The sequence below is a fragment of the Aulonocara stuartgranti genome (genome assembly GCF_965226115.1).
Source record: "Aulonocara stuartgranti genome assembly, chromosome: 15".
In the NCBI taxonomy this organism is placed as follows: Eukaryota; Metazoa; Chordata; class Actinopteri; order Cichliformes; family Cichlidae; genus Aulonocara; species Aulonocara stuartgranti.
Window position 1 is genome coordinate 35,605,642 of NC_138951.1, and position 22,977 is coordinate 35,628,618.

Here is a 22,977-nt window from a genome sequence, read left to right on the forward strand (position 1 = left end):
CTAAAACATTCGTTGATGCAATAGAGTGTAGAAATAAGCAAAATTTATCATTGTCTAGTGAGTATCTGTTTAAAACTGAAGCATTCACTTTAACCTAAAGGTTATAATTTTAAGTGCATATGATTCTTAACAAAGACATTTGAAAGCAGCTGAAAAAAAGCTTTCAGATTTATTTCTAAGAAAATGGTTTGATGTTGTTGTTGTTTTTAAACGTCTCCTTAGTGGGTCGTTTTGCATCTTTCTCATAGACGATCTTTGCTCCACCTCAGCAAACAAGAATTCCTGTCATAATTTCTGTAAGCGCCTCCATCATCTGTAAAACCCTCCATGTTGGAGAGCTTTGAGCTCAGGCATTATTCCTGCTTTGACTTTGGTTTCTTTCTTCTTAAAGTTCAGGTGACAGCAGTTTGTGTGCTCGTTACCATAACAGCAGATTTAATGGGCCAGCCACAGAGACCTCCAATTGTTCTCAGTATTTCCCACTGCTGCTGGAGAGAGAGGAGTTCAGCCTGACAGATCAGAGAGGGAAGTTTTTTATGCAATAAAGTTTTGTGGGATATGTCTGAATAATTTCATAGGAAGTGGTCAAAGGTGTTTTTATGTATATTTATTAAGTGAGATGGGGAAAGAGAACAACACAGTGATAGTAAAACTAGAACCAGGTTTCCCACTAAATATAGAAGCAAAGAAGCAATTTCCCAGGATGAGCACAGTGAAGTCAAAGAAGAGGATAAAGAAGATCACATCGGACAGCAGGTCCACCACAGATAAGGACGGGACTACATGTGAGATATCAGGGAACATAATGAGGCTTTGTGTCAACTTAATGCCGGTTTTAACCTTGGCTAAGGAGACTGAGCAGGAGGAGGAAGACGAGAAAGAAGAAAGCAACACCTCCATGAGTCGACAGGAAACAGAAACCAGCAGCAGAGACCCATCTGTCAGCAAACTAGTGGAACAGAAACAAAACGCAATTGACCTCCAGTCAGGATTAACCTCAGAGAGAACAACCAAAGCAAGACTCTCACTGACTTCTCCATTTCTGCCGCCGCCTATAAGCGAACCAAAACCATTTGATCAGAGCTCAGGCTGTCTCACTCCTCTGCCTGCCATCACTGTGCATCAACAAGCAACAACCAGCTCTGCAAAGCTTGGAGCAGAAGGCTTTGGAGGCAGTGGAGCAGTTACAGCGCAGGCTTCAGACATCAGGCCCTGGATAGACAATCCCCTGTTCTCCAAGAGTGTGAGTTAGTTTCAGATCCATTCACTGGGACATTTTCTGAACATAGTGGTTCCTGTCCTTGATGGAAGTGTATTAAACATTAAAGAGGCAGTCTACTGATTTAGCACAGGTGAAGGGTTGAGGGGGAGCACCTCAGAGCCTGTAGAAATAGTAGATGTTGAGCATCAGAAAAGAAACGCAGCATGTAGCAAGCTGGGACAATGTCTAAAAGAAGTTGGCAGCTTAAAGATTGGATTGTGGGAAATGTAGGCTTCCAGTCAGGGCTTATTTAGCATGAGCATATGCCTGTCTTTATATGGGACTGCACAGCATTTTTATCCTTTGTCCCTCCCGCCCCACAGCTTCAGAGATTGTCCCATATTTTGAGTTTGTTCTTTTCTGTGCAGAGATTGGCTGAGGTTCAGCTTCCTGACATCACCTTGTCCAGCCTGAATGCACTGCTGCAAACTGTCACATACAGACTGAGGAAGAAGAGGAGAGGGGCCGAGGAAGGACTATGGAGACAAGACCGGACTGATCAGCTCCTCGTGGCCTTTACAGATCAGAGCAGTGTCGGGCAGCAGGATGGGAAGCGGGGCAGCGTGTACGTTTGATGGATGTTACAGTTTCCATTAATCTTCAGGGACAGCAGTCTGTCCAGTTAGATAGCAGAAACAATAAGACAATAAGGGGATGTGTTTGTAGGGGATTTTCTCTAGTTTTTCCTCTACTTTATAATTTCATGTCCTTGTCACTAGTGGTAGCATGAGACAGTACCTACACATGTAGTCAAACTCCTTCAAGATGTGGTCAGAGGTTTTGCTGTCTCTCTCAATACAGTTTCAAGACTGAAGGAAATACCAGGAGATGGGCCTTCGCACAAGGAGAGCTGGACAGGGCAGTAGAAGGGCAGACTATTGTCTGAAGTGGGACAGCACTGCCACAGCCCCACAGAATGACCTCCAGTGGGCTGTTCACGGGCAGATTTTTCATCAAACTGCCAGAAATGCAGTCCACGGGGCCCTGATGTCCTGTTCTCACAGTCTAGCACCCTGCAGCTTGACTGGCCTTCATCAACGATATGCCTGCTCAGGCCATTACTGACCCACTGTAAACCCGGGACTGCTGGATGATGTTCCTTCAGGTCCCGCTGAAGGACATCAGGAGGTCACGGCATCCTCATGGAGTTGCTTTCATTTGTACCAAACCAGGAGGATTCACAGTGGTTTCTGCTTCCTAACTGGACACACTGGTATCCCTGAAGTTTAACTGATTCTGTGTCACACTGTGATGATCGAGCATTCCCTTAATTTTTTTTAAATATACTTTATTTACCCCAAGAAGTATGATGTCTTCTAAATGCTGATATTTATTTGTGTCGATTATTTCTTTAAGAAAATTATTTTTTTTATTGACTTCAGTAGTACGTAATCCACAGGAGCTGTTGACAGTCAGTGACACATAAAATCATGTCAGTTAGTTAAATTTAGTGTTAATACTCCAAGCTGAACTGAACAAATATTATCACAAGAGCAAGTTTTATGCAGGTTTCGTGTGTGTACACATAAATATCTACACCAAATAAACGGTAAAATTTGATTCTACATTTTTTTCTCCTTTAAAACAGACGAGCTGGAAAAGACAGATCACCTGGTGCCTGCAGGGTAAACAGACAGATGAGCCTTCCTCCACTTCATCCTGCACCCAAAGCGCCTCTCATCTTCCTCAGGATGGTGCAGCCAAACCACCTGACTGCTCAGACGCCGCAGTGACTCAACAACCACACATAACTTGCAGATATTTTTAATTTTTTCAGAACACCAGACATTCTTTTAAGCTACCATACTTCAAGGAAATAACGTACATCTTACAGCTGATATTCAAGTAGAACAGCATATTCATTCCAAAATGAGACATCCAGCTTACAGTTTCAGTTCTGCAGTATTTCAGGGCATTTTAGTATAATTGTTGATCTTTTATTAAACATTTTCTGCCTTTTTTCCAGAGTTAGACAGGAAATATAAGAGAGGGAGCTGGGAAATTACAGCACGCAGCTGTAGAAGCCTTTAAGGTTACACTACATGGACAAAAGTATTGGGAGTAAGTCTGTACTGTTGAATTAAAGCAGCTAGCATGCCGTCTGTCTTTACAAAGATTCCCGAAAGAATATGCTGTTGGAGAGAGCTCACTGAAATTGAGCTTGGTGCAGTAACAGGACGCCACAGCCGCAGTTTGTGACATTTCTTCTCTCATAGATATCCCACAATCAGCTGTAAGTGGAGGAAGTGTTTGAGAATGACAGATGGTCAAACTCCAAACATGGCTTTGGTTTCCTTGGCTGCTCCACTACTTTTATCCATGTAGTGCACGTGTGCTAATCACTCACCCATCCAGCTGCCCCACATTGTTAAAAACAGGTTGCATTTTGGAATGAAATCCTATATATATATATATATATATATATCTAAAATGCCATTACAGTACGGTAACATTCAGCAGCCAGTGTGTCGTTTGTTAGAAAGAAACAAACACATAGTTCAGAATAAAAACAGTTGTTGACTGAAGGCAATGTTTTTGTCTCACTGATTGCTCTGTTTTGTTAAATATTACTTCTTTGATTGAACGTGGAATTTTTGGCATGTTTGACATGAATTTAACGTTTACAGTGACACCCGTGTATCTCATTTATCACGAGGTTTCCAGCTCTTTTAAGGAAAAGCAAGCAAAGTTAAGAACCCCCCCCAATTCATAAATAATAAGATTAGTCTGCATAATAAAAATTTGGATAAATAAAAAACATTCAGATAAAAGATATAATAAAGTTGTTTTTTACAAAACAATAAGAGGTAAATTCTCTCCTCAAAAGAGATACTGTATAGTCCTGAAACAACCCGCCACTCAAATGCCCTCTAACCTATAAAACCACCTTGAGAATTAACATAAAACATACAGTCTGAATATTTCAGTATTCAGACTGAAAGAATTCTTTTTGTAAAACAAAGATGAGGTTGTAATAGGTCTAATGACTGAATCCTGAGCTACACTGCTCACTGGTTTAGCAGCGACCCCTGCATAACATTCATTCAGGACAAATAAACCAATGAGGAGTGATGACACTGACACAGAAAGAGAAAACACAGTGTAAGACTAATCAACCCATATACAGCTGGTAAAATAAGTTCTGAACGTGTCGCCAATTTTTGAAGTAAATCTATTTCTAAAGGTGCTATCGGCATGAAATCCTCACCAGATGTCAGTAACAACCCATCCAATCCACACATGCAAATAAATCAAACCACAGATGATAATAAATCAAGTTAATAATAAATTAAGTGTAATAATGAGAAATGACACAGGGAAAAAGTAGATGCAAAAGGCAAAAGTCATGACATCAGCTGAAATCAGTCATTAGTAATTTGCCACTTAGTGCAAATGAATATCAGCTGGTTCAGTTCTAACTGATGGCCTATAAAATGTGTCTCATTACCAAGCTGTCATACAAGAAACATCTCATGATGGGTAAAACCAATGAGATCTGTCAAGACCTTCACATGCTTGTTGTTGCTAAACATACTGATGGGATTGTTACAGAAGAATTTTTAAACTACTGACGGTTCCAGTGAGCACTGTTGGGGCCATAATCGTGAAGTGGAAAGGACATAATTTCACCACAAACCAGTCACAACCAGTGGCTCTTTGCAAGACTCCAGACAGAGGAGCGAAAAGGATGATCAGAAGAGTTCTCCAAGATCTGCAAGAAGACCTGAAATCAGCAGGTACAATGTGGATGCACTCATCCATGATGGCCTATATGCATCCTTTTTTTTTAAACAAAGTATTAAATCAATTTCAGTAACTGTGTTCAGCACTTTTTCCCTGTGTAATTTCTCATTATAACACAAAACATAATTTGTGGACATCTATTGTTTGATATGGTATAGTTTTACTGTCATCTGGTGAGGATTTCAGCAGCACCTTTAGAAATATATTTACTCAGAAAACTGATGCTTTCTGTACTTATTTTACTCGCTGTGGAGGGTAAAGAGTTACAGATGAAAGAGCTGAGCAAGGCACCGAAGTCATTACCACAAAGGACCTTCGGTTGTTTCTTTTAAAGCTTCTACTCTGTTTTTCTCAGACAGTAACATTTCAGTCCACTTGTCCACTGGCGTTTTCTTACTGATGGACTTTAAAGTGCTCATTTTTTCATGTCCCTGTGAAGACTTTGCAGCATTCAAATGACATACAGAGGGGAAGATGAAGCTTTTGTTTGTCTTTGGTCCGCTCGTTTAGTGCCAGTCCGCTTCATAGCGTGCTCTCCTCTGAGTTGCCGCCGACTATAAAGAGAACCGAGGGATCTTTGCTGGAACTCTCTGCTCTGCGTTTCGACCCACGAGATTTGCCTGATTCTCCCTGAAGACCGCTGTTACTGCCGTCTGATTCAGTGCTGGCCCTGCGGCTCACCGTAGCCACCTCCCGGGCCATTTCCTCTGGATGTGGTAGTGCGCGCATTGCCACAGAGCCAGATTTGCCTTTGCTAGATTTTTCTTTTTTCGGCTTACCCGCCTTTGACTTGCTGTCAGATGATTTCCCAGGCAGGTGTGGACTTTTGCTTGGTTGAGGAGGAACGATTGGTGGTTGTGGTTTATTGACGGGAGGATTAACTCTGTGCTCGGGTGCGTTTGGCTGTGCTGTCCCGTTACTGACGACCACATCTGTGAGGCAGTCGTCATCAGTCTGATCCTTGGCAAAGTTGACAAACACCTACAAAAGGTAAGGGGCTTTAGTATCACTGAGACTTATTCTTTCTTTACTGACCCAAGTCTTGTTTAATTATGACCAAGCTTTAAAGTGGGATTTGGCAGATCGGGTATCGCAGCGCCACATGTGGAGAAAATCACTAAGAAAGAATCACTTGGCTCCACTTACACGGGATCATAGGCCATGAGACTTACACCACCCATTTTGCAGAAATAGTCATTTTCCAAAACACTAAAGAGGTTTTAAACCTTCATCACAGCCCTCACCTGGTCCAGCGTGGTCTGTGAAATGGAGAAATCAACGATGCCCAGCTCCTCGTAGTTGTTTGCCAGCACGTCGAAGACTCGAGCGAGGCAGCAGGCGTGCGAAGGTAGCTGGTACTGCAGCACATTCTGGTGCCGCTCCTTCAGCTCAATACTAGGAAAACACTCCTTCATGTAGGTGCTGACGGGACACGAGTCGGGGTCCGATTTGGTGTCTGCCAAACGAAGGATGATGGTGTATCCATCACCAAACCTGAAAGACGGAAAGGAACGAAGCACGTGATTCACGACTGTTACATGAGAAGATAAACTTCTCTGATCCTGACCTCTTCACGAATTTGTTCACATTCTGTTTTGAAAGGGTCAAGGCTATTTTCAGTACTTTTTTTTTTTTTTTTTTTTCAGTATTAAGTCAGAACTGGGGGTGAAATGCAAAACACTACAGGATGCACTTTCAGCCTGTCTAATGTAGACAACACACCAGACATTAAATCGGGGAGAAGTGCAGCGGCTCGTAGAGGTAAGTGGATATTGTTTAGCTGGTATCGGATCGTATGCCTATATTTGCTGTATCGCACAGCACTAGCGTTTGCTTACCTGTTCTTCAGGTGCTGCACAGACCCAAGACACCGAAACCTGCCGTTGACCATGATGGCCATCCTGGTGCAAAGTGCCTCGCACTCCTCCATGCTGACAATACAAACATTTAGAGACGGCAGTAAATATTTTGCCTTTACAATACAAAACTCCATCGGGAATGAAATAAAGCTGAACTGACTGGTACCTGTGTGAGGTTAGCACTACAGCTCTTCCCTCTTTGGTGACACTGAGAATGCAGTTCCACAAAAATCTTTTGGCTTTTGGGTCCATGCCAGTGGTAGGCTCATCCTGACAAAAGGTGGTGGGGGAGCATAGAGGAGATACGGAGTGAGATATAAGTTAGGAATATTTTAAGGATGAAGGTCATTCAATAATAACTGCATCATCTTTTCTATTAAGCTGAATCATCACCAGGAATATGACAGGTGGAGACCCGATGAGGGAGATGGCTGTGGAGAGCTTCCTCTTGTTGCCCCCGCTGTAGCCTCCAGCCTCCTGATCGGCATACTGAGTAAGCCCCAGCTTCTTCACACCCCACTGTGCCACCTAGAGAACAGCAGAGAAACTGCTGACTGTAGCCAAACTTGATACTTCACCTCTTGAAATAACATTTAAAGAAGACAAAACCTAGATTTTTACAATGGCCACATATTTAGCTAAATAAAAACACCAACTCTTCAGCATATCTTCCTTCATAAAACTTTAGCTTGGGAATTTTACACCACCTTAGAGACGAACTCCTCTGGCACCCCCCGCAGGCGGGCGTACAGCTCCAGATGTTCCCGACCTGTGAGCAGGTCGCTGATGGCATCGAACTGTGGGCAGTAACCCATCAGCTGGTGGACCCGCTCCATTTCTGTCAGCACACTGAGAGCAGAGAAATAGCTGATGCAATATCTGTGGTTTGGTACAATAGTAGTTCTGTAGGGGCTGAAGTCACTGCAGCAGACACGCTTTGTACCTGTGCTGGCTGAGGAAAGCCTCTCCATGAGTGACAGGTGTATCTCCAGTTAGCATCCGAAATGTTGACGTCTTCCCAGCTCCGTTGACCCCAAGCAGCCCAAAACACTGGACGGCAGAGACATAAGAGCAGTATGCTACAAACATCTCTATTTATATACACACAGCTCAGTTATTAAGTCATAAGATAACAGAAGCTTTTACTAGCAGAAGCAACTATAGAAAAAGTAGGTCCATTGCTAGTAACGATGGTATTTTTAGATACTGCAGCACTACACTGTTCACTGCATCATTCCATGTTTGGCACTGATCACCACCTGCACTCATGTATATATCTATCTACTTAGCACTTTTAATTCTTATTCTTATTTTTATTTTCATGTCTATTTAAGCGTAATTTATGACAGTTTGTTTGCACTGAAGCACCGCAGCAATTTCCTAATGTTGTAAATCTGCTCAACATTTGGCAATAAAACCCTTTCTGATTCTGACTACATGTGAAAGTATAAATAGCAGTTACAGTGGTGAAAAGCAGTACCTCAAGTTGCATTTACAATATCATAAAACAGTCCCTGTGATAATGTGGCTGTAACTACATGGATAAAGAACACAGAGCTGACAGCCAAAGGGGGTGTGTGTCTTCACAATCACTGGTGCGCAGATCCCTCACCTCGCTGCGAGGAATCCCGAGGCAAAGACGGTCTACGGCTGGCTTTCTGCCGGCTTTATAAACCTGAACAACAAGAAGCTTATTTGTTACACTTTTAAGCTGAAATTCACCACTCTGTGTCAGTGTAGGAGGAGGACAGCTCATCAGTGAGAGTCTCTCGAATGAGAAACATTTAGCTGCAGTAGAGTTAATTAGTGACCTAAACAAGTTCAGCGTTTACATTTCCTGCACGTTGTACCTTGCTCAGGTCGATCATGGTGAGGATGTCTGAGTGTGCTTTCCCACTTTTGACCCTCTCTCGCTCTCTCGCAACATCCTCATCCTCTGGACCAAGAGGAGGCAACTCAGGCTTAGTCCACCAAGGCCTGAACAAACACACAAGCAACCAACTCACAGATCCCACTTTTATTTGATTTTAGAATTTCTATCCATTAAACTGACACACTTGCACGGCAGCAATAAGAGGAAGGAAAAGGGAAACAACCTGAGAAACGAGTGCAGAGAACGTTAAAAATAGATTTATTTATTTATTTTTTTTACCTGTAGCGGATGAAGAATTTGTACTGAAGGAGTATGGTAAAGATGAAGAAGACGACACCTTCTACTGCCATTGCAAAAAGGTTCTTTCCTACAAAGTCCCACTGAAGGGGGTCCAGGCTTGGTTTGGTACCTGGAGGAGAGACATTACATCTATATTTAGTCTTTGTAAGAGCAAATAACTCTTGAGGCTGACTAGTATGTACCCAGTCTTTTGAACGCATCCACCATGGCCTGGTTTTTGGCCATGTCGATAAGTCCTCGTCCCAAACAAAAATGAGGGAAGATTAAAAACACCTTCTTCAGGATTCTGTTCACCTCGTTCAGATACTGGAAAGACAAAATCATTCACATATGATGTATTAGTTAAAGGTGCATTAAACAAAATTATGTTTCTACTGCAGAGAAATATTTTAAGGAACATTTCCTTAGTTAAGAAAATGTAAAACAAGAGGGTTAAAGCATAGTTACTGTTATTTACATATATTTATGCCTTACTTATTCCTAGAACACAGGTGAAGAAGTAATTGAACTTCACGCCTGCGTAAAATTTACCTCATCTACAAACAGCTCCAGGACGAAGGTGGCGATGCTGCCGTTGATTCCAATGAAGAGGTTGATGGAGGTCAAAAATACATAAGCTGTGCTTGGGACAGTGAACACAAAGGATGCTGGGTACATAAGAGGGGTTATGGACCACCCGTAGAACAGGAGGAGCAGGATAAGAGCGGGCAGGTTGGTCTCAGAAACGTATGACTGCTGCTGGAAACTGATGAAAATCAGCACCACCATGATAGCAGGAATGGTGTAGTTTAACTGGAAACAAAGAAAAAAGGGAAAACTATCCTGAGCCTGGATTTTTATCTAGTCAAGTATGTGATGATAGTCTAAAGGCCTTTACACACCTGACATGTAAAATCTGTACAAATATTTCGTGTTAAAAATGTTTCTGGGACGATTCTCAATGCAACTATTCATGCTCAGTAATTTCCCTGGACATTTATTTTTTCATACTGAGCTTGAATTTTCTGATTTCTTTGGGTCTGAATAAACAGCATTGATCAATCTGACCACTGCATTTGACAACAAGAGCGCTCGTAGCTCAAAACATGTATTGGATCCACAAACAGTAAAATAATACTATTTTACTTCAGACACACAGCTAGACGCTTCTCCAGGTCAATCAGGTCTCTGAACTTATGTCTCTGCTTCCTCAGATGTGGAAGCCAACGAGAGCTCAAACTGTCCCACCGACATCCTGAAATGTGTGCGAAAGCACCGTGATACAGCTGCAACTCCTGGATCAAACCGTGAAATCTCAGTTTCTTCCTTGTCTTGTTCAGAAACATCAGGACCAGCTCATTATTGCTCAATGCTGTGTGTAATGGTCTTTACAGTGACAGTACCCTTTACAGTAGTAAATGGATTGATGAAACTTCCTGACTTACACTGATGCATACAAATCTGTCTGAGTGAGGACAGTTAACTTCTTCTATCTCGAGCTGTACTGACCATGTCCCAGGTAAAGTTGGCCAGCCAGTAGAGAATCGGTTTGACCCCGCTGACAAACTGCAGGTGTTTAGCTTTGCTGACTCGCTCCTCGATCAGAAAAAGGACGAAACTGGCCGGCACGAAGGACATGGCAAAGATCACACAGATGGAAACCAGGACATCCACCGATGTAGTCATCCTGAAGGAGAAAGCAGAGAAAAACACATCAGAGGACTGTGGACCTCTTTATTTTAAAAGAAAAAAAATAAAATATTTTTTTACAACAGTGCAGAGTTTAAATCCACTCTAATCTTCCCCCTCACATAAACAGAACTAATACAACGAGCACAAGAGCCAAACTGGTGAACTTGAACTCTCCACAGCAGTGAACTAACATGGCTACTTCAGTGAGCTGCTCCTTGGTGAGGTTGAGTGGGTGATTGTAGGCAGTGATGCCGTGCTTCCTCCTCTCAGGACCTGGCGGCAGACTCGCTCTCAGCAGGCCGTTGTTCATCACATTGACAAATGACACCATGGCGTGCCAGCCTTTGTTGTTGTACCACACCTGAGCACAGAAAAGAGAGCGTTTGAGCAGACACAAATATCTGGACGCATCACCTACATCGCTTTCTTTAAAGTCTGGGGAAAAACAAACAGAAGACACAAAGACAGATAAAAAGACGCTCATTTACCTTCACATTGTTTTCACTGTTCAGCCCTCCTAAGACCTCTGGGAGTCTGTGCAGCAGGTTTCCCAGTGAACTGTTCTGTGATGAAGCAAAAAGCAGACTCTCAGTGTTGACGGCTTTAATGGGGAATCATGTGGTGTGGGGGATGGTGGGTGAAGCTTTTTATTGTTATTAGCCGGTGCTCTGGTCAGGACTAGCTTTTCCTGGCACCAGCAGTAGAACTTCCAGCCCTTTTAAATATTTTACTTCCATTTTCCCTGCTTTTCTCTCTGTAAAGGTAGAAAAAAAAATTAGTCTTATTAAAGCACTCATCTTAAGGCTCTCTGTACCTGTGGGACTCGGAAACGAGTCCTGATGGCCATGACCGAGTCTTGGAGATATTGGGTTTGAGATACAGCTCTACCTCCGAGGGAGAAGCCTCCGTATCTGTGATACATTTTAGAAATAATACAAAGGTGGTTCAACCGAGTTCATTTAAAACAGTTCAAAGCATTTAAAGAAATATCACAGTTAAATAGAGCAGATATTTTGTATATTAGTGTAATTTAACAGCTTACCTGAATTCATTCACCCACTTCTTGGTTTTTAGGCTATTAAAGGCAGAGAGAGAGAGAGAGAAGCGATCACAGAGTTATATTCATGATGGAAAAATGCAAATCAGTCAAAGTTTATAAAGACATTTATGAATACTGTGAAGTGTTCGGTCAATTGGGATCAAAATTAATGATAGCTATTAGGGGTGCAACGATACTCGTATTGATATTGAACCGTTCGATACAGTGCTTTCGGTTCGGTACGCATATGTATCGAACAATACAAAATTTGCAATTTATTTTATCAACTTTCCTTCTGATGATGCTGTCTGTGTTGAGCGCTCAGTGAATCTGCGTTCGACTACTCCGCCTAGGCTGCACTGTCGAGCGCAGATCCACTGAGCGCTCAACACAGACAGCATCATCAGAAGGAAGAGCGCAGGGCAAGCTAGCGAGACAGAAGTTAAGCTCTCCTTGCAACATGGCAAATTGAACCTCCCCCACCCTCATTCAGATCTGGCGTTTGGAATTATTTTGGTTTTCATGTGAGGTATGACCCTGAAGGTAAGCGTGTCATGGACTAAAGTAAAACAGTATGTTGGATGTGCCACGCAATGCTCAATTACATGGGTGGGAACTAGTGTGTTAGCGCGCAGTTAGCTCGTTAACGTGTTAGCCGTCTAGCCCCACGCAGGGGTAGCTCGTTAACGGAGATTTGCCGTGTTGTGGCGTTATCGTCATTTCAACGAGATTAACGCTGACAGCACTAGTGGGAACACAACGAATATGACTGCACATTTACGCTGACATCATCCTAGTGCAAAGACAAGTGTTAGCAGACAAAAACAACAAGCATGCATGCTACAAACTTTACCCGGGTCATTTAGACAGCCGTTAGCACATGATTCTCCTTATGGGGACCTGATATGTTTAATATTGTGGCGAGCTCAGACAAGAGGAGACGGAGGTGTCGTTTGGTCTTGCTTCCCGTGAGCTAGCCAGGGAGCACAGCCGTTTATTGACATCTGCAGAAGAACACTACCGCTAGCTAACTGCTCAGCGCGGCAACCGCACAGCAACAACACCACACAGGGCGCCCTCTGACCCCGGAAGGACACACCGTCGCAGCGAGAGGGCGTCACCCGTCACTATGGCAACATAAGCAAAACATAACTATACAAACAGAACCCCGAACAGCCCTGACCCGCTACATAGCCCCCACCTAAGGGGTCAGTCGTCCCCGACGACCCCATTGCCCCACACAAAGTCCTGCAAATGTCCAGGTGAATTCTTTTGGCGCACCGGCCGGTCACGACCGGCGGGGGAAAAGTCACTCGGGTCAGAACATGGGCTGCCACCATCATCCCACTTCTGACACCAATGTGGCGAGCTCAGACAAGAGGAGACGGAGGTGTCGTTTGGTCTTGCTTCCCGTGAGCTAGCCAGGGAGCACAGCCGTTTATTGACATCTGCAGAAGAACACTGCCGCTAGCTAACTGCTCAGCGCGGCAACCGCACAGCAACAACAACACACAGGGCGCCCTCTGACCCCGGAAGGACACACCGTCGCAGCGAGAGGGCGTCACCCGTCACTATGGCAACATAAACAAAACATAACGTACAAACAGAACCCCAAACAGCCCTGACCCGCTACAATATGCTGCTGAGAATATAGCCCAGAAGAAGCGTATAGTATAACTTTTATTTTGGAAAGAGCCATTTCTCTGTAATAAACTCTTTTCCAAAGATGAGTGATTCCTCAATCAGATACAGGTGTTACCGCGCCAGATCCGCGGCCCCGAACCGTAGTAAGGAAACCTCTGGCAGTTACTTGAAGGTTCCGTAACTGACTCGTAGCCGGCAACAGCTTACTATACAGGTCAACTCCGCTAGCAAAAAGATCGAAGGAGGCGTAGGAAACTGCTTCACCGAACTTTATTTCTTCTCTAAGGCACGAACACCGCGTACAGTGGGCTGAAACAGTTTACTCACAGCGAGCATCGCCGACACAACTCTGGCTGTCGAGGGAGTTATTATATTCCTTTTATTTATTTTCTTTCCTTCTGTAGCTAACCGTTACTTTTTCCCCTTCTCCGCTCTCTCTCTTCACACACACACACACACACACACACACACACACACACACACACACACACACACACACACACACACACACCAGGCAGTCCCGCTAACACACATCCCGAATACATTTCCCATCAGGCTTCATCCTTAAAGGGCCATGCCTGTAACACAGGGCTTGCAAAATCGCTAGCCCGACGTCCCGGGGCTAGCGATTTTTCCAGTCGGGCTACCAAAATCTATCTCTGCCCTGCCCATCGGGCTATTGTAGGAAGAAAAAATATATGTCAATGCTTTTGCATTCTTTCGGAAATGTAGCTGGGTAGTTATGTCATTGGCATCGGTGAGCCACTGTCAATATGTGACATATTGAAATCGCGTTTGACTTTGCGCTTGTTTTTTGCTTTCACTTTGCAAATGTCCAGGTGCCTTCTTTTGGCGCACCGGCAGGTCACGACCGGCGGGGGAAAAGTCACTCGGGTCAGAACATGGGGTGCCACCATCATCCCGCTTCTGACACCAATGTGGCGAGCTTAGACAAGGAGGAGACGGAGGTGTCGTTTGGTCTTGCTTCCCGTGAGCTAGCCAGGGAGCACAGCCGTTTATTGACATCTGCAGAAGAACACTACCGCTAGCTAACTGCTCAGCGCGGCAACCGCACAGCAACAACAACACACAGGGCGCCCTCTGACCCCGGAAGGACACACCGTCGCAGCGAGAGGGCGTCACCCGTCACTATGGCAACATAAACAAAACATAACTGTACAAACAGAACCCCGAACAGCCCTGACCCGCTACAATATGCTGCTGAGAATATAGCCCAGAAGAAGCGTATAGTATAACTTTTATTTTGGAAAGAGCCATTTCTCTGTAATAAACTCTCTTTTCCAAAGATGAGTGATTCCTCAATCAGATTTTTTAATTACTTTTGTTTCAGCAACATTAAATTTAAAAACTGTACTTTTGAGTTAAAATATATATTTATAATTTTAATAAATGACAAATTAAAAAGGCATGAACTTTTTTTTGTATCGAAAAAAATATCGAACCGTGACACCAAAGTATCGAACCGAACCAAACTGTGAATTTTGTGTATCGTTGCACCCCTAATAGCTATATGTATATTTTTATTGTGTTGAGTTAATGAAGTACCTTTTCTTAAGGATTTGAGAGTAGGTCTTCACCAGGTAATCTGAGATGTTATAACTTGTCAGATTTTGCAGGATGTCTCCAGTCGGCCTTTTAATCTGAAAAATAAAAAACTGCAATGGGTCAGTTGAAAGCACTGGGGTCCAGTACAGTACAGACATAGTCTACAGTATTTAACGAAAACAAACATTTCATGACAAAAATTCAGATAATGTTGGTTCTGTTATGAGTTAACTGGTGATATTTTCTGATGGTGCAGAGATCTGATCACTGTGTTACAGTAAATCAGTCCTGATTGAGCCCGCGCTGACCTGTGGAGGCGGAAGCCCTCCAGCACCCTCAGGACACTCGGGGAGCATTCGGTAGACGTCTTCTGTGCTGCACTGACATTCAGGTGAGGGTCTGTCTCTGCTCCAGTTGCCTCTGCTGAACATGTCCCAGGTAGAGTAAGATAACTGTGGCCTCATGAATAAACCACCCCGCCCAGCTTCACACTGAGGATCCCTGCAGGGAGAAGACAGTTTTGGTGTCATAGTCATCGATGTGCAGTGAAAATATTAAAAAAAGTACGCAGATTTACTCAAATCTATATGTTTACTTATAGAGAGATGCAATTTCAGCTGAATGCCACTGGAGGTTTTATATTGTCTAACCACTCTGTAACCAAACTAAAACCGACACTTTCTGAAAACCTGAGGAAAACGTGCATACATTTTAGCCACAGCAGTAATATCTGTGTAAGGAAAATAAATATTTTCTGGTGCCTAATACACTGTATTTAACATCATGATGTCTCAGCACCACAAGTCCTTCTATCTTTACTACTGCCTCCATAAATACCACTGAAACCAGTTCAATGGGATGATCTTACGTCATGTTGTCCTCCTTTTCCATGCACTTGGTACCAAATCCAGGCTGGTCAAGGAGAGCTTCAAGCAGATTCTCCATGGCTGGGTTTCCAGGATCATCGTTGCTGTGAATATAAAAACACAGATGAAAGAATTCCTCAATAATATGCTCAATAACAGAAACAAAATGCCGAGGGAGCTTTTGTAGGCAGTTACGACTCAATGTGGGGTACCTGAAGAAGGTGTACTGCTCGCCGTACATCCAGGGATGCAACTGCAGGGCAGGGTACTTCCCAAAAGGAGGAACAATAAGGCTGAAGAGCAGGGCGATCAGCACAAATACAGCAGGGAGAACGATCTGAGGCACAAATCGAGACGTCCTTAAAGATATCCGTCTATGTTTCAGAATAACTATCATTCTGCAACATGTAGCTAATGACAAGCAGCTAATTTCAAAGAAAAAGGCATAGCGGTAGAAGTGGGTGGATATTTTAGTCAGCTGCTGACAGATAGTCTAACCTGGGCAAAGATTCCCCGACGGCTCCTCCGAGCGTAAAGCCAGCGTTTGATGAAGAGCGCTCTCAGCTGCTGCCATGTCAGCCACCAGCCAGTTGCAGGCACCCCACCGTGGCCATCGCCATTCAGCAGGTCTGTCTCCTGAGGTTCTGCTGACAAGAAAAACACAATGTGAGAACCTGGACTGTTAATGTACATTTAACTGATAAATACTTGGACCTAGACACATCCAAATAAACCAGAGAAAAAAACTGAAATGTCATAATTTACGTCTACTTTTTTTGCATTTCACTTAAATTCTACTGAAAAAAATGAATCTCATCTAATAATTATTTTCAGCCAATTGCGAGCTGAGAGTACCTTTTCTATGAGGCTTTTTCCTTCCTGGCAGCATTTTGGAAACAAACAGTCACAAGGGGAAACAGAACACTTACATGTGCATGATATGTGATATGTGTGTGATTGTGTGCGTATACACACACACACACCTGTTTCTGCTTCATCTAGAGGATGGCCATCAGTTCCCTGTCCTGACGGCTGCTGGCTGTGGGGTGATTCAGGCTGCACCTCTGCTTCAGTGTCCACACCTGTCTCCTCGGCCACCCGCAGAAAGATCTGGAAAATACTTTAAATTTAAATCCTCCGTACATGCACAATAAGGCACTCTTTCAAAGAGTGTGAAAACGAAAACAAAGAAACAATAAATAAACCCCACAACGTTTTATTTGTGGAAACAGTGGAAATCTACAATGTCTTAACCCTTGTGTGGTGTTCGTATTTTTGTTACTCAGCCAGTGTTCATGGGTCTGGTGGACCCGCTAGAGTTTTGGCTTTCCAAATTAACACTATCAAACAATTTTATGTTAAATTACTCAACAGATGTTTACTTCATCCCAATTACAAGACATATGAACAGCAAACATGGTTAATTTTTTCCCTTTACCTTTGTTAGATCACATTTATGAATTAATGTGCTTCTCGTTTTTCTTTTATATAAAATGTTATAAATAAATCAGTTATAATCAAGTGGAGTGAGTGGAAAGACACAACACATTTACACGTGAAAAAATAATTAATTGTTTAATTTTTCTTTTGAAAAAAACTGAACACGGGTCTCACAGACCCGAACACCATACAAGGGTTAAAGGACATTTGATACTCCACTCTGTTGCAGGAGTTTCTTATAAAAACTCAGCCAAAGCAATTTTAAGTTCAAACTGAGGCATTTCCTTAACGGTGTAAGCTGCAGACAGCAGGTGGCAGTGAAGGGAGCATCCAGAAACCTTGCAAAGGAGCAGAGAGTGAGAAGGTAAATCATGCAAATGTGACTTATCAGGCTCCACAAATCTGCTATCAGTGCTAATCGAAGGCTAATATTAAGCCTGTTACTGGCAGCTCCACAAATATCCAGCCTTCCTGAAGAGACGGATAATACGCCATTCAATCAGTTTACTTTTACGTCACCCTTGTGGACCGTGCATTCACTATATCGATTACTGTGTAATAGGAGATTTTTATACTAGTTTTATCACAACCAAGCACTCACTGACCTAGTTTCATATTTTCCAGTGATGTAACTGGGAAATGTAACTGTAACATTGTCTCACCTCCTCCAGCGTGCTGTCTGACAGCCCGTAGCTGCTGATTCCCAGTTCAGTCAGTCTCTGGTCCAGTGCGATCAGTAGGATGGCCAGGCTGCTGTCTTTGGCGGCCGTCTGTGGCAGGTTGATCACCGCCTCACGTCTAGACTCCTGCACCAGTCTGGCGCCAGGGATGTGGTGTTGAACCAGCGACAGCAAAGCTGCCAAATCTGCCATGAAGATGATGATGAATGTGATTTTAAATTGCTTCTAAAGATGTTTTCAAACATGTACTCAACATTTTCAGTCTCTCCTATTGTAAGCTACATATTTAAAGCTACACATAAACCCGACAAAATGCAACTTCAGAGGTTTAATGCAAAACAGGAGGAAGTCCACGGACACAGCCCACGACTAAATAGTTTGTAGAACCAGCTTAACAGCAAGAAATGGAAATAACCATTTCCTATAAGACTTTATCAGTCTCTCAAATTGTTGTGGGTGAATTTTAAACCCACTTTTATTACAAAATTGCTTTAGTTCATTGATATTTGTGTGCATTCATTTATGCACAGGTCACAGCATTTCAATCAGGTTGAGGTCTGGACTTGGCGAGTGCAAAGCCTCGATTCTTCAGTTTTTCAGCTGTTCTGTTGTCCTGAGATCATTTTCTTGTTTTGACCAAGCTTTTGGTGTGATGGCCACATCCCGTGGCTTCAAAATAAGCTCAAATCATCACCCCTCCACCACTGTGCTGACAGTTGATATGAGGTGTTTGTACTGAAATGTTGTGCTTTGTTTTCGCAAATGTGGCGCTAATATTTTTGTTTCAGTCTCATCTGCAAATGATAATTGCAGTTTCTTTGCTCCAGACCAACAAACCACCAAAACGTCTGCTTTTACATTGGTGCTCAACCTTGCTAATGATCAATTAATGTAGTTTACACTCACATGAGCTGCTATCCTCACTTCCCAGCCCGGTGTCTTCACTCAGTGACGAGTCGCTGTCCTGAAACATAGAGCAGAGAACGGTTCTTTCAGTACTCCACATTTCTGTGCTTTCTTTAAACTTATGTGCAAATTATAAAAACTATATAACAGCAAGGTAATAGATAAAGAATTAAAACTTTAAATTTGCTTTCATTTTTATGATGAATATAAATGAAAACAAACCTTGATGAGAGGAGGGAGCTTGTTGGAGCTGGTACTGGTGGAAATACTGAAATTACTGGGAGTGCTGGTGTCCAGTCCTTCCCTCTTCACCACAGTGAGGTAGTAGCCAGACCCCAGCTGGGATTTAAGGAAGAGCGGTGAGCCACAGCAGCACAGCTTCCCCTGAGAGATGATGGCGATCCGGTCACCTAACAACTCTGCCTCGTCCATGTAGTGGGTGGACAGGATGATGGTCCGGTCTGAGGGGGAAAGAGAGCACGTTAGTGGGATTTATTTTCTTATAAGTCTCAGAATAAAGATCTCGAAAGAAAGACAAGCATATCCAGGCTTTACAGAGATGTGGATCAAGGTTCCTTTGCTCAATTACTTCCCGTTTTATTTGTCCTGTCCTGTGTGCATTGTACTTAGTTTTAGTTCTTTTGTCTTGTTTTCCCCTGATTAGTTTCAGATGTGTTCCCTGGTGTCTTCCATTGCCATCAACTACCCTAGTGTGCACTTAAATCACATCTTTGCCTGCCTGTGTTTTCCACCCCACTTGAATCAATAGCCTTTGTGTTTCTGCTGCTTGTTGGATTTTTATGTCTCGCCTAAATAAAGGCTAGTTTTACTGTTTATTAAGTTTGCCTGCTAGTCTGCTTTTTGGTTTCATGTTTCCCACTAAACATAACAAGAAGAATGTTATCTTTAAACAAAGAACCAACAAATGACCGTTTAGTCTCCTGGCTAAAATGTGCTTTCTTCTCACCCTCAAACCCTGATCAGAAAACACTGTTCACAGCACCTTTGCGGTATTTGAGCAGCAGGTCCCAGATCCCTCTGCGGGAGTACGGGTCAACCCCAGCTGTAGGTTCATCCAGGACGACCACCTTTGAGCCTCCGACAAACGCTATCGCCACAGACAGCTTCCTCTGCATGCCGCCTGACAAATGGAAAATTTCAAGCTTGAAAAGAAAACTGACTGAACAACAAACCTGTTGTTTTTCATTCATAAAGTCTCAACACACTGGAGTTAAACTAGTAACTTTACCTGAAAGGTTTTTGGTCTGTTCGTGTCGCTTGTGCAGGAGGCCGACATCCTCCAGCAAAGTGTCCAGCTCCGCCTTCACCTCTGCTTCAGACAAACCCTTCATACAGCCATAAAACCACACATGCTCCTCTACCGTCAGCCTGAAAGAAGGAGAAAATATGAAAATATCTCTTTAATAGAAATCTGATCAAAACAGTCTACACTATAAAAAAAAAAAGGTATTCTGAACGTTGTTTCAACACGTTGCAGCTCGGGCCTTGTATGTCTCAATAAAGGCTGTTTATTCTTCTTCCTGGCAGATGTCTTCAAGCATCTGTTAAGTGCCATCGTCTGGTCTTGCCATCAATGTGTATAGGGATTAAGTCTTTGGCTGGGCCACCCGAAGATAATCAGAGGCCACTTCAGCATGATGTTAGCCGTTTACTTTGGTTTACAATTGTGACGTGATGAAAGGCGACGCGTGTCACAAACATAGCCCTTGGAGTCTTGTAAATGCAGTTTGACAGTTTATCTGCATCTACAGAGAGCTGTGAGAATTTTCACAGCTCAATTCCTTCCCAAGTGAAGTGTACATTGTTGTCTCTTTTTAAATTATGTTCAACCACAAGTGAAAAAACAAGTTCTAAAAGTGCAAATGATGTAAAACAAGTTTCATTAAATTTCAATTTTTTGACTTTCAGCTAACATGAAACGATTTATAAGCTAAAGAATAGCCAAAACAGCTAATTTGGTAGTTTTCTTTCCTAATTAAAGTGTTTCATTTCATTAAACAATCAGGAAAATAAATTTAATAAATTACAATAACCACTTAAGAAGCTACATGCAAGCTACATAAAATCAGTTGCAATCAGAGCTTGTGAGCAGGCCTTACATGTCAAACAGGACGTTGTGCTGGGGACAAACTCCCAGCGTCCTCCTGATGAGGTCCATGTCATGGCGGATGTCCATCCCTTTGATGTACACGGTCCCAGAGGTGGGTGGGAACAGACCGGTCAGGACAGATCTATCAAACATCAGACACATTAAAAAAAAACCATACTGACCCAACGTGCCATCTACATGAAACTACAATCACATCTCTCATTAACCATTTATTCTAATGTGATTTTAAAATTTGAAGCCGCACAGCCACAGCTTTGTTTGTAAAACCACATTTCAGTTAATGAAGCTCCAAAAATTCTGCATGTAAATTATGTTTGTGATCCACAGTCTAACTTTCAGCTAGCTGCTCTTACATGGTGGTGGTTTTGCCGGCTCCATTGTGGCCCAGGAAAGAAGTGATCTGCCCCTCATAGAACTTCAGGTTCAGGTGGTTTACGGCCAGTTTCCCCCCCTTCTTGTAGATTTTCACCAGATTTCTGATGCTTACACCCAGAATCATGTTACTGGGTTCTGGTTCAATGTGATCTAATTACAGGTATAAAGAGGCAATATTAAATCTGTGAATATGCGAAGGGAAAACAGCACATTATTATGCCTTAAAACAACAAAACAAATGCAAGAACACAAAAAACAAATTGAAAAGGATTATGGGTCTAGGCTCAACTTCAGTCTCCTTGTTTTCTAAAATCGTTTTAATTAATTGGCTTATAGTCTCATCTCATTACCTTGATTTGTACTTAATGGTCTTAAAACTTCATTTGCCAGGAATGTCTTTAAACTGGCATAAAGAGCTGAGCTCAAAAGTCATCACGGTGCAGGATGACAGGTTACTAAAACTCTGTCCAATAAAAAAGCACCTTATATAAACGATAAGTGACAGTAATGAGCCTTCCTTTGGGAACCTGCAGTGGAAAATGAAACAGTACCTTCATTCTGTTCTGTAGGTGCAGGGGGGATCGGCATGCCTGCTTCAAGGGGAACACCTCCCCAGTAGTTGAGCTGAAAGATGAAGTACCATGGCCTGGGGATCCCATACTCACCTGGTGTATAAAACACAAACTTATGCACACATTCATCCAAAGGATAACATTACAGTGTTTAAAAAGATAGCCAGTGGTGGCTACAATGTTATGCCACTGAACAACTTTAGTTTGTCTCTGAACTAAACACATAAAGTGAAACACAAACAAAAGCTTCCAGTTTGAGACACAGGACAGAAGACCGTGGTCGTCTCGCACTTTTTAACAGATAAACAGATGTAAAATATCTACAGCATAGCTAAGATAAAGCAGGAAACATCCATACCAGGAAACACTGCTTCGATGTACCAGGCAGCGATGGCATAGATGAAGGCATCCACATACAACATAACTATGGAGACAGTGAAGCTGTATCGGTCTCCCTCCACAGGGCTGGAGTGCAGGTTGTACCACTGAATGCCCACACCTTGCTCTTCATACTGAGAGAAATACTCACAACCAAAGCCAAAGGCCACAGGAGAAAGGAAACTCTGAGAGAAACAGACAGTCACATTACACCCTGTTAAATCATTGACTGACATTCATAAATAAAACTAAGCAATCTCACATAAGGCCCATGCTCATATTTAACAATTAAGGGATTCCTTTTCCCTATAAAATGTTCCCTGATGACTGCACCCTATCATTTTTTTTACTTACAGCTAAGATTCGGTGTGTGCTGTTGAGGTGGTCTCTCCAGGCGACACACAGGACGTAAGGCAGGTAGAGTCCGAAGTAGATGAGTCCCCCGCAGGCAGCTGACAGGTTGGCCTTTGAAAAGAAGGTGCTGATGAGGAAACACTGCATGATGGTGGCGGTGGCAAAAGCTGTGAGGAAGAAAAAAATAACGGCTGGGTTGCTGTACGGCAAGATGTCGCCCCACTGCAAAAAAAACCAAAACATGTTAGTCATCACGAGAAACTATAAAACACTTTAATACACAAATCATTTCCACTAGAAAAATTCTCTCATTACTTA

The 22,977-nt window shown here is 42.9% G+C and overlaps 2 protein-coding genes and 1 long non-coding RNA gene across 9 annotated transcripts in view; 2 read left to right on the forward strand and 1 right to left on the reverse strand.

Annotated features, from left to right (window-relative positions):
* Positions 1–169: 169 nt before the first annotated feature.
* Positions 170–5,048, forward strand: LOC309689954 (uncharacterized protein). 3 transcript variants are annotated; one of them, XR_014271565.1, is made up of 4 exons: positions 170–1,243; positions 1,630–1,826; positions 2,063–2,474; positions 2,850–5,048. XR_014271565.1 is itself a non-coding variant. In XM_082506696.1 (4 exons), the coding sequence occupies exons 2-4, from the start codon at positions 620–622 to the stop codon at positions 2,992–2,994; spliced, it is 966 nt and encodes a 321-aa protein (XP_082362822.1). In that variant the 5' UTR covers positions 181–296; positions 392–619; the 3' UTR covers positions 2,995–5,048. The 3 variants fall into 3 exon arrangements, 2 of the variants coding, with proteins under 2 accessions (XP_082362822.1, XP_082362823.1); XM_082506696.1 differs by lacking the exon at positions 2,063–2,474 and having other exon boundaries at positions 181–296; positions 392–1,243; XM_082506697.1 differs by lacking the exon at positions 2,063–2,474 and having other exon boundaries at positions 196–296; positions 397–1,243.
* The window catches only part of abca7 (ATP-binding cassette, sub-family A (ABC1), member 7), a 30,175-nt gene continuing 10,059 nt past the window's right edge, over positions 2,862–22,977 (reverse strand). Inside the window, exons 17-50 of one of the 4 annotated variants that reach the window (XM_082506693.1) lie at positions 22,660–22,881; positions 22,286–22,490; positions 21,907–22,020; positions 21,334–21,505; positions 20,970–21,101; positions 20,099–20,238; positions 19,853–19,990; positions 19,072–19,310; positions 18,850–18,907; positions 17,926–18,128; positions 16,807–16,933; positions 16,679–16,702; positions 16,322–16,470; positions 16,036–16,160; positions 15,826–15,927; positions 15,266–15,458; positions 14,958–15,052; positions 11,751–11,783; positions 11,523–11,619; positions 11,197–11,271; positions 10,900–11,069; positions 10,526–10,703; positions 9,569–9,829; positions 9,220–9,343; positions 9,017–9,146; positions 8,715–8,841; positions 8,477–8,539; positions 7,808–7,914; positions 7,572–7,713; positions 7,258–7,392; positions 7,031–7,134; positions 6,844–6,936; positions 6,250–6,499; positions 2,862–5,986 (exon numbers count right to left, since the gene is read on the reverse strand). In XM_082506693.1, coding sequence (XP_082362819.1) covers positions 5,528–5,986; positions 6,250–6,499; positions 6,844–6,936; positions 7,031–7,134; positions 7,258–7,392; positions 7,572–7,713; positions 7,808–7,914; positions 8,477–8,539; positions 8,715–8,841; positions 9,017–9,146; positions 9,220–9,343; positions 9,569–9,829; positions 10,526–10,703; positions 10,900–11,069; positions 11,197–11,271; positions 11,523–11,619; positions 11,751–11,783; positions 14,958–15,052; positions 15,266–15,458; positions 15,826–15,927; positions 16,036–16,160; positions 16,322–16,470; positions 16,679–16,702; positions 16,807–16,933; positions 17,926–18,128; positions 18,850–18,907; positions 19,072–19,310; positions 19,853–19,990; positions 20,099–20,238; positions 20,970–21,101; positions 21,334–21,505; positions 21,907–22,020; positions 22,286–22,490; positions 22,660–22,881 — 4,986 coding nt within the window. In that variant the 3' untranslated portion in view covers positions 2,862–5,527. Of the gene's footprint in view, positions 5,987–6,249; positions 6,500–6,843; positions 6,937–7,030; positions 7,135–7,257; positions 7,393–7,571; positions 7,714–7,807; positions 7,915–8,476; positions 8,540–8,714; positions 8,842–9,016; positions 9,147–9,219; positions 9,344–9,568; positions 9,830–10,525; positions 10,704–10,899; positions 11,070–11,196; positions 11,272–11,522; positions 11,620–11,750; positions 11,784–14,957; positions 15,053–15,265; positions 15,459–15,825; positions 16,161–16,321; positions 16,471–16,678; positions 16,703–16,806; positions 16,934–17,925; positions 18,129–18,849; positions 18,908–19,071; positions 19,311–19,852; positions 19,991–20,098; positions 20,239–20,969; positions 21,102–21,333; positions 21,506–21,906; positions 22,021–22,285; positions 22,491–22,659; positions 22,882–22,977 lie in introns of all 4 variants that reach the window. The other 3 variants (XM_082506692.1, XM_082506691.1, XM_082506690.1) reach the window with 3 other exon arrangements.
* Positions 11,790–18,013, forward strand: LOC309689956. Of its 2 annotated transcripts, none has more exons than XR_014271566.1 (3): positions 11,790–12,290; positions 15,236–15,348; positions 17,935–18,013. It is a non-coding gene; the product is annotated as an uncharacterized lncRNA (long non-coding RNA). The 2 variants fall into 2 exon arrangements; XR_014271567.1 differs by lacking the exon at positions 17,935–18,013 and adding an exon at positions 15,869–15,954.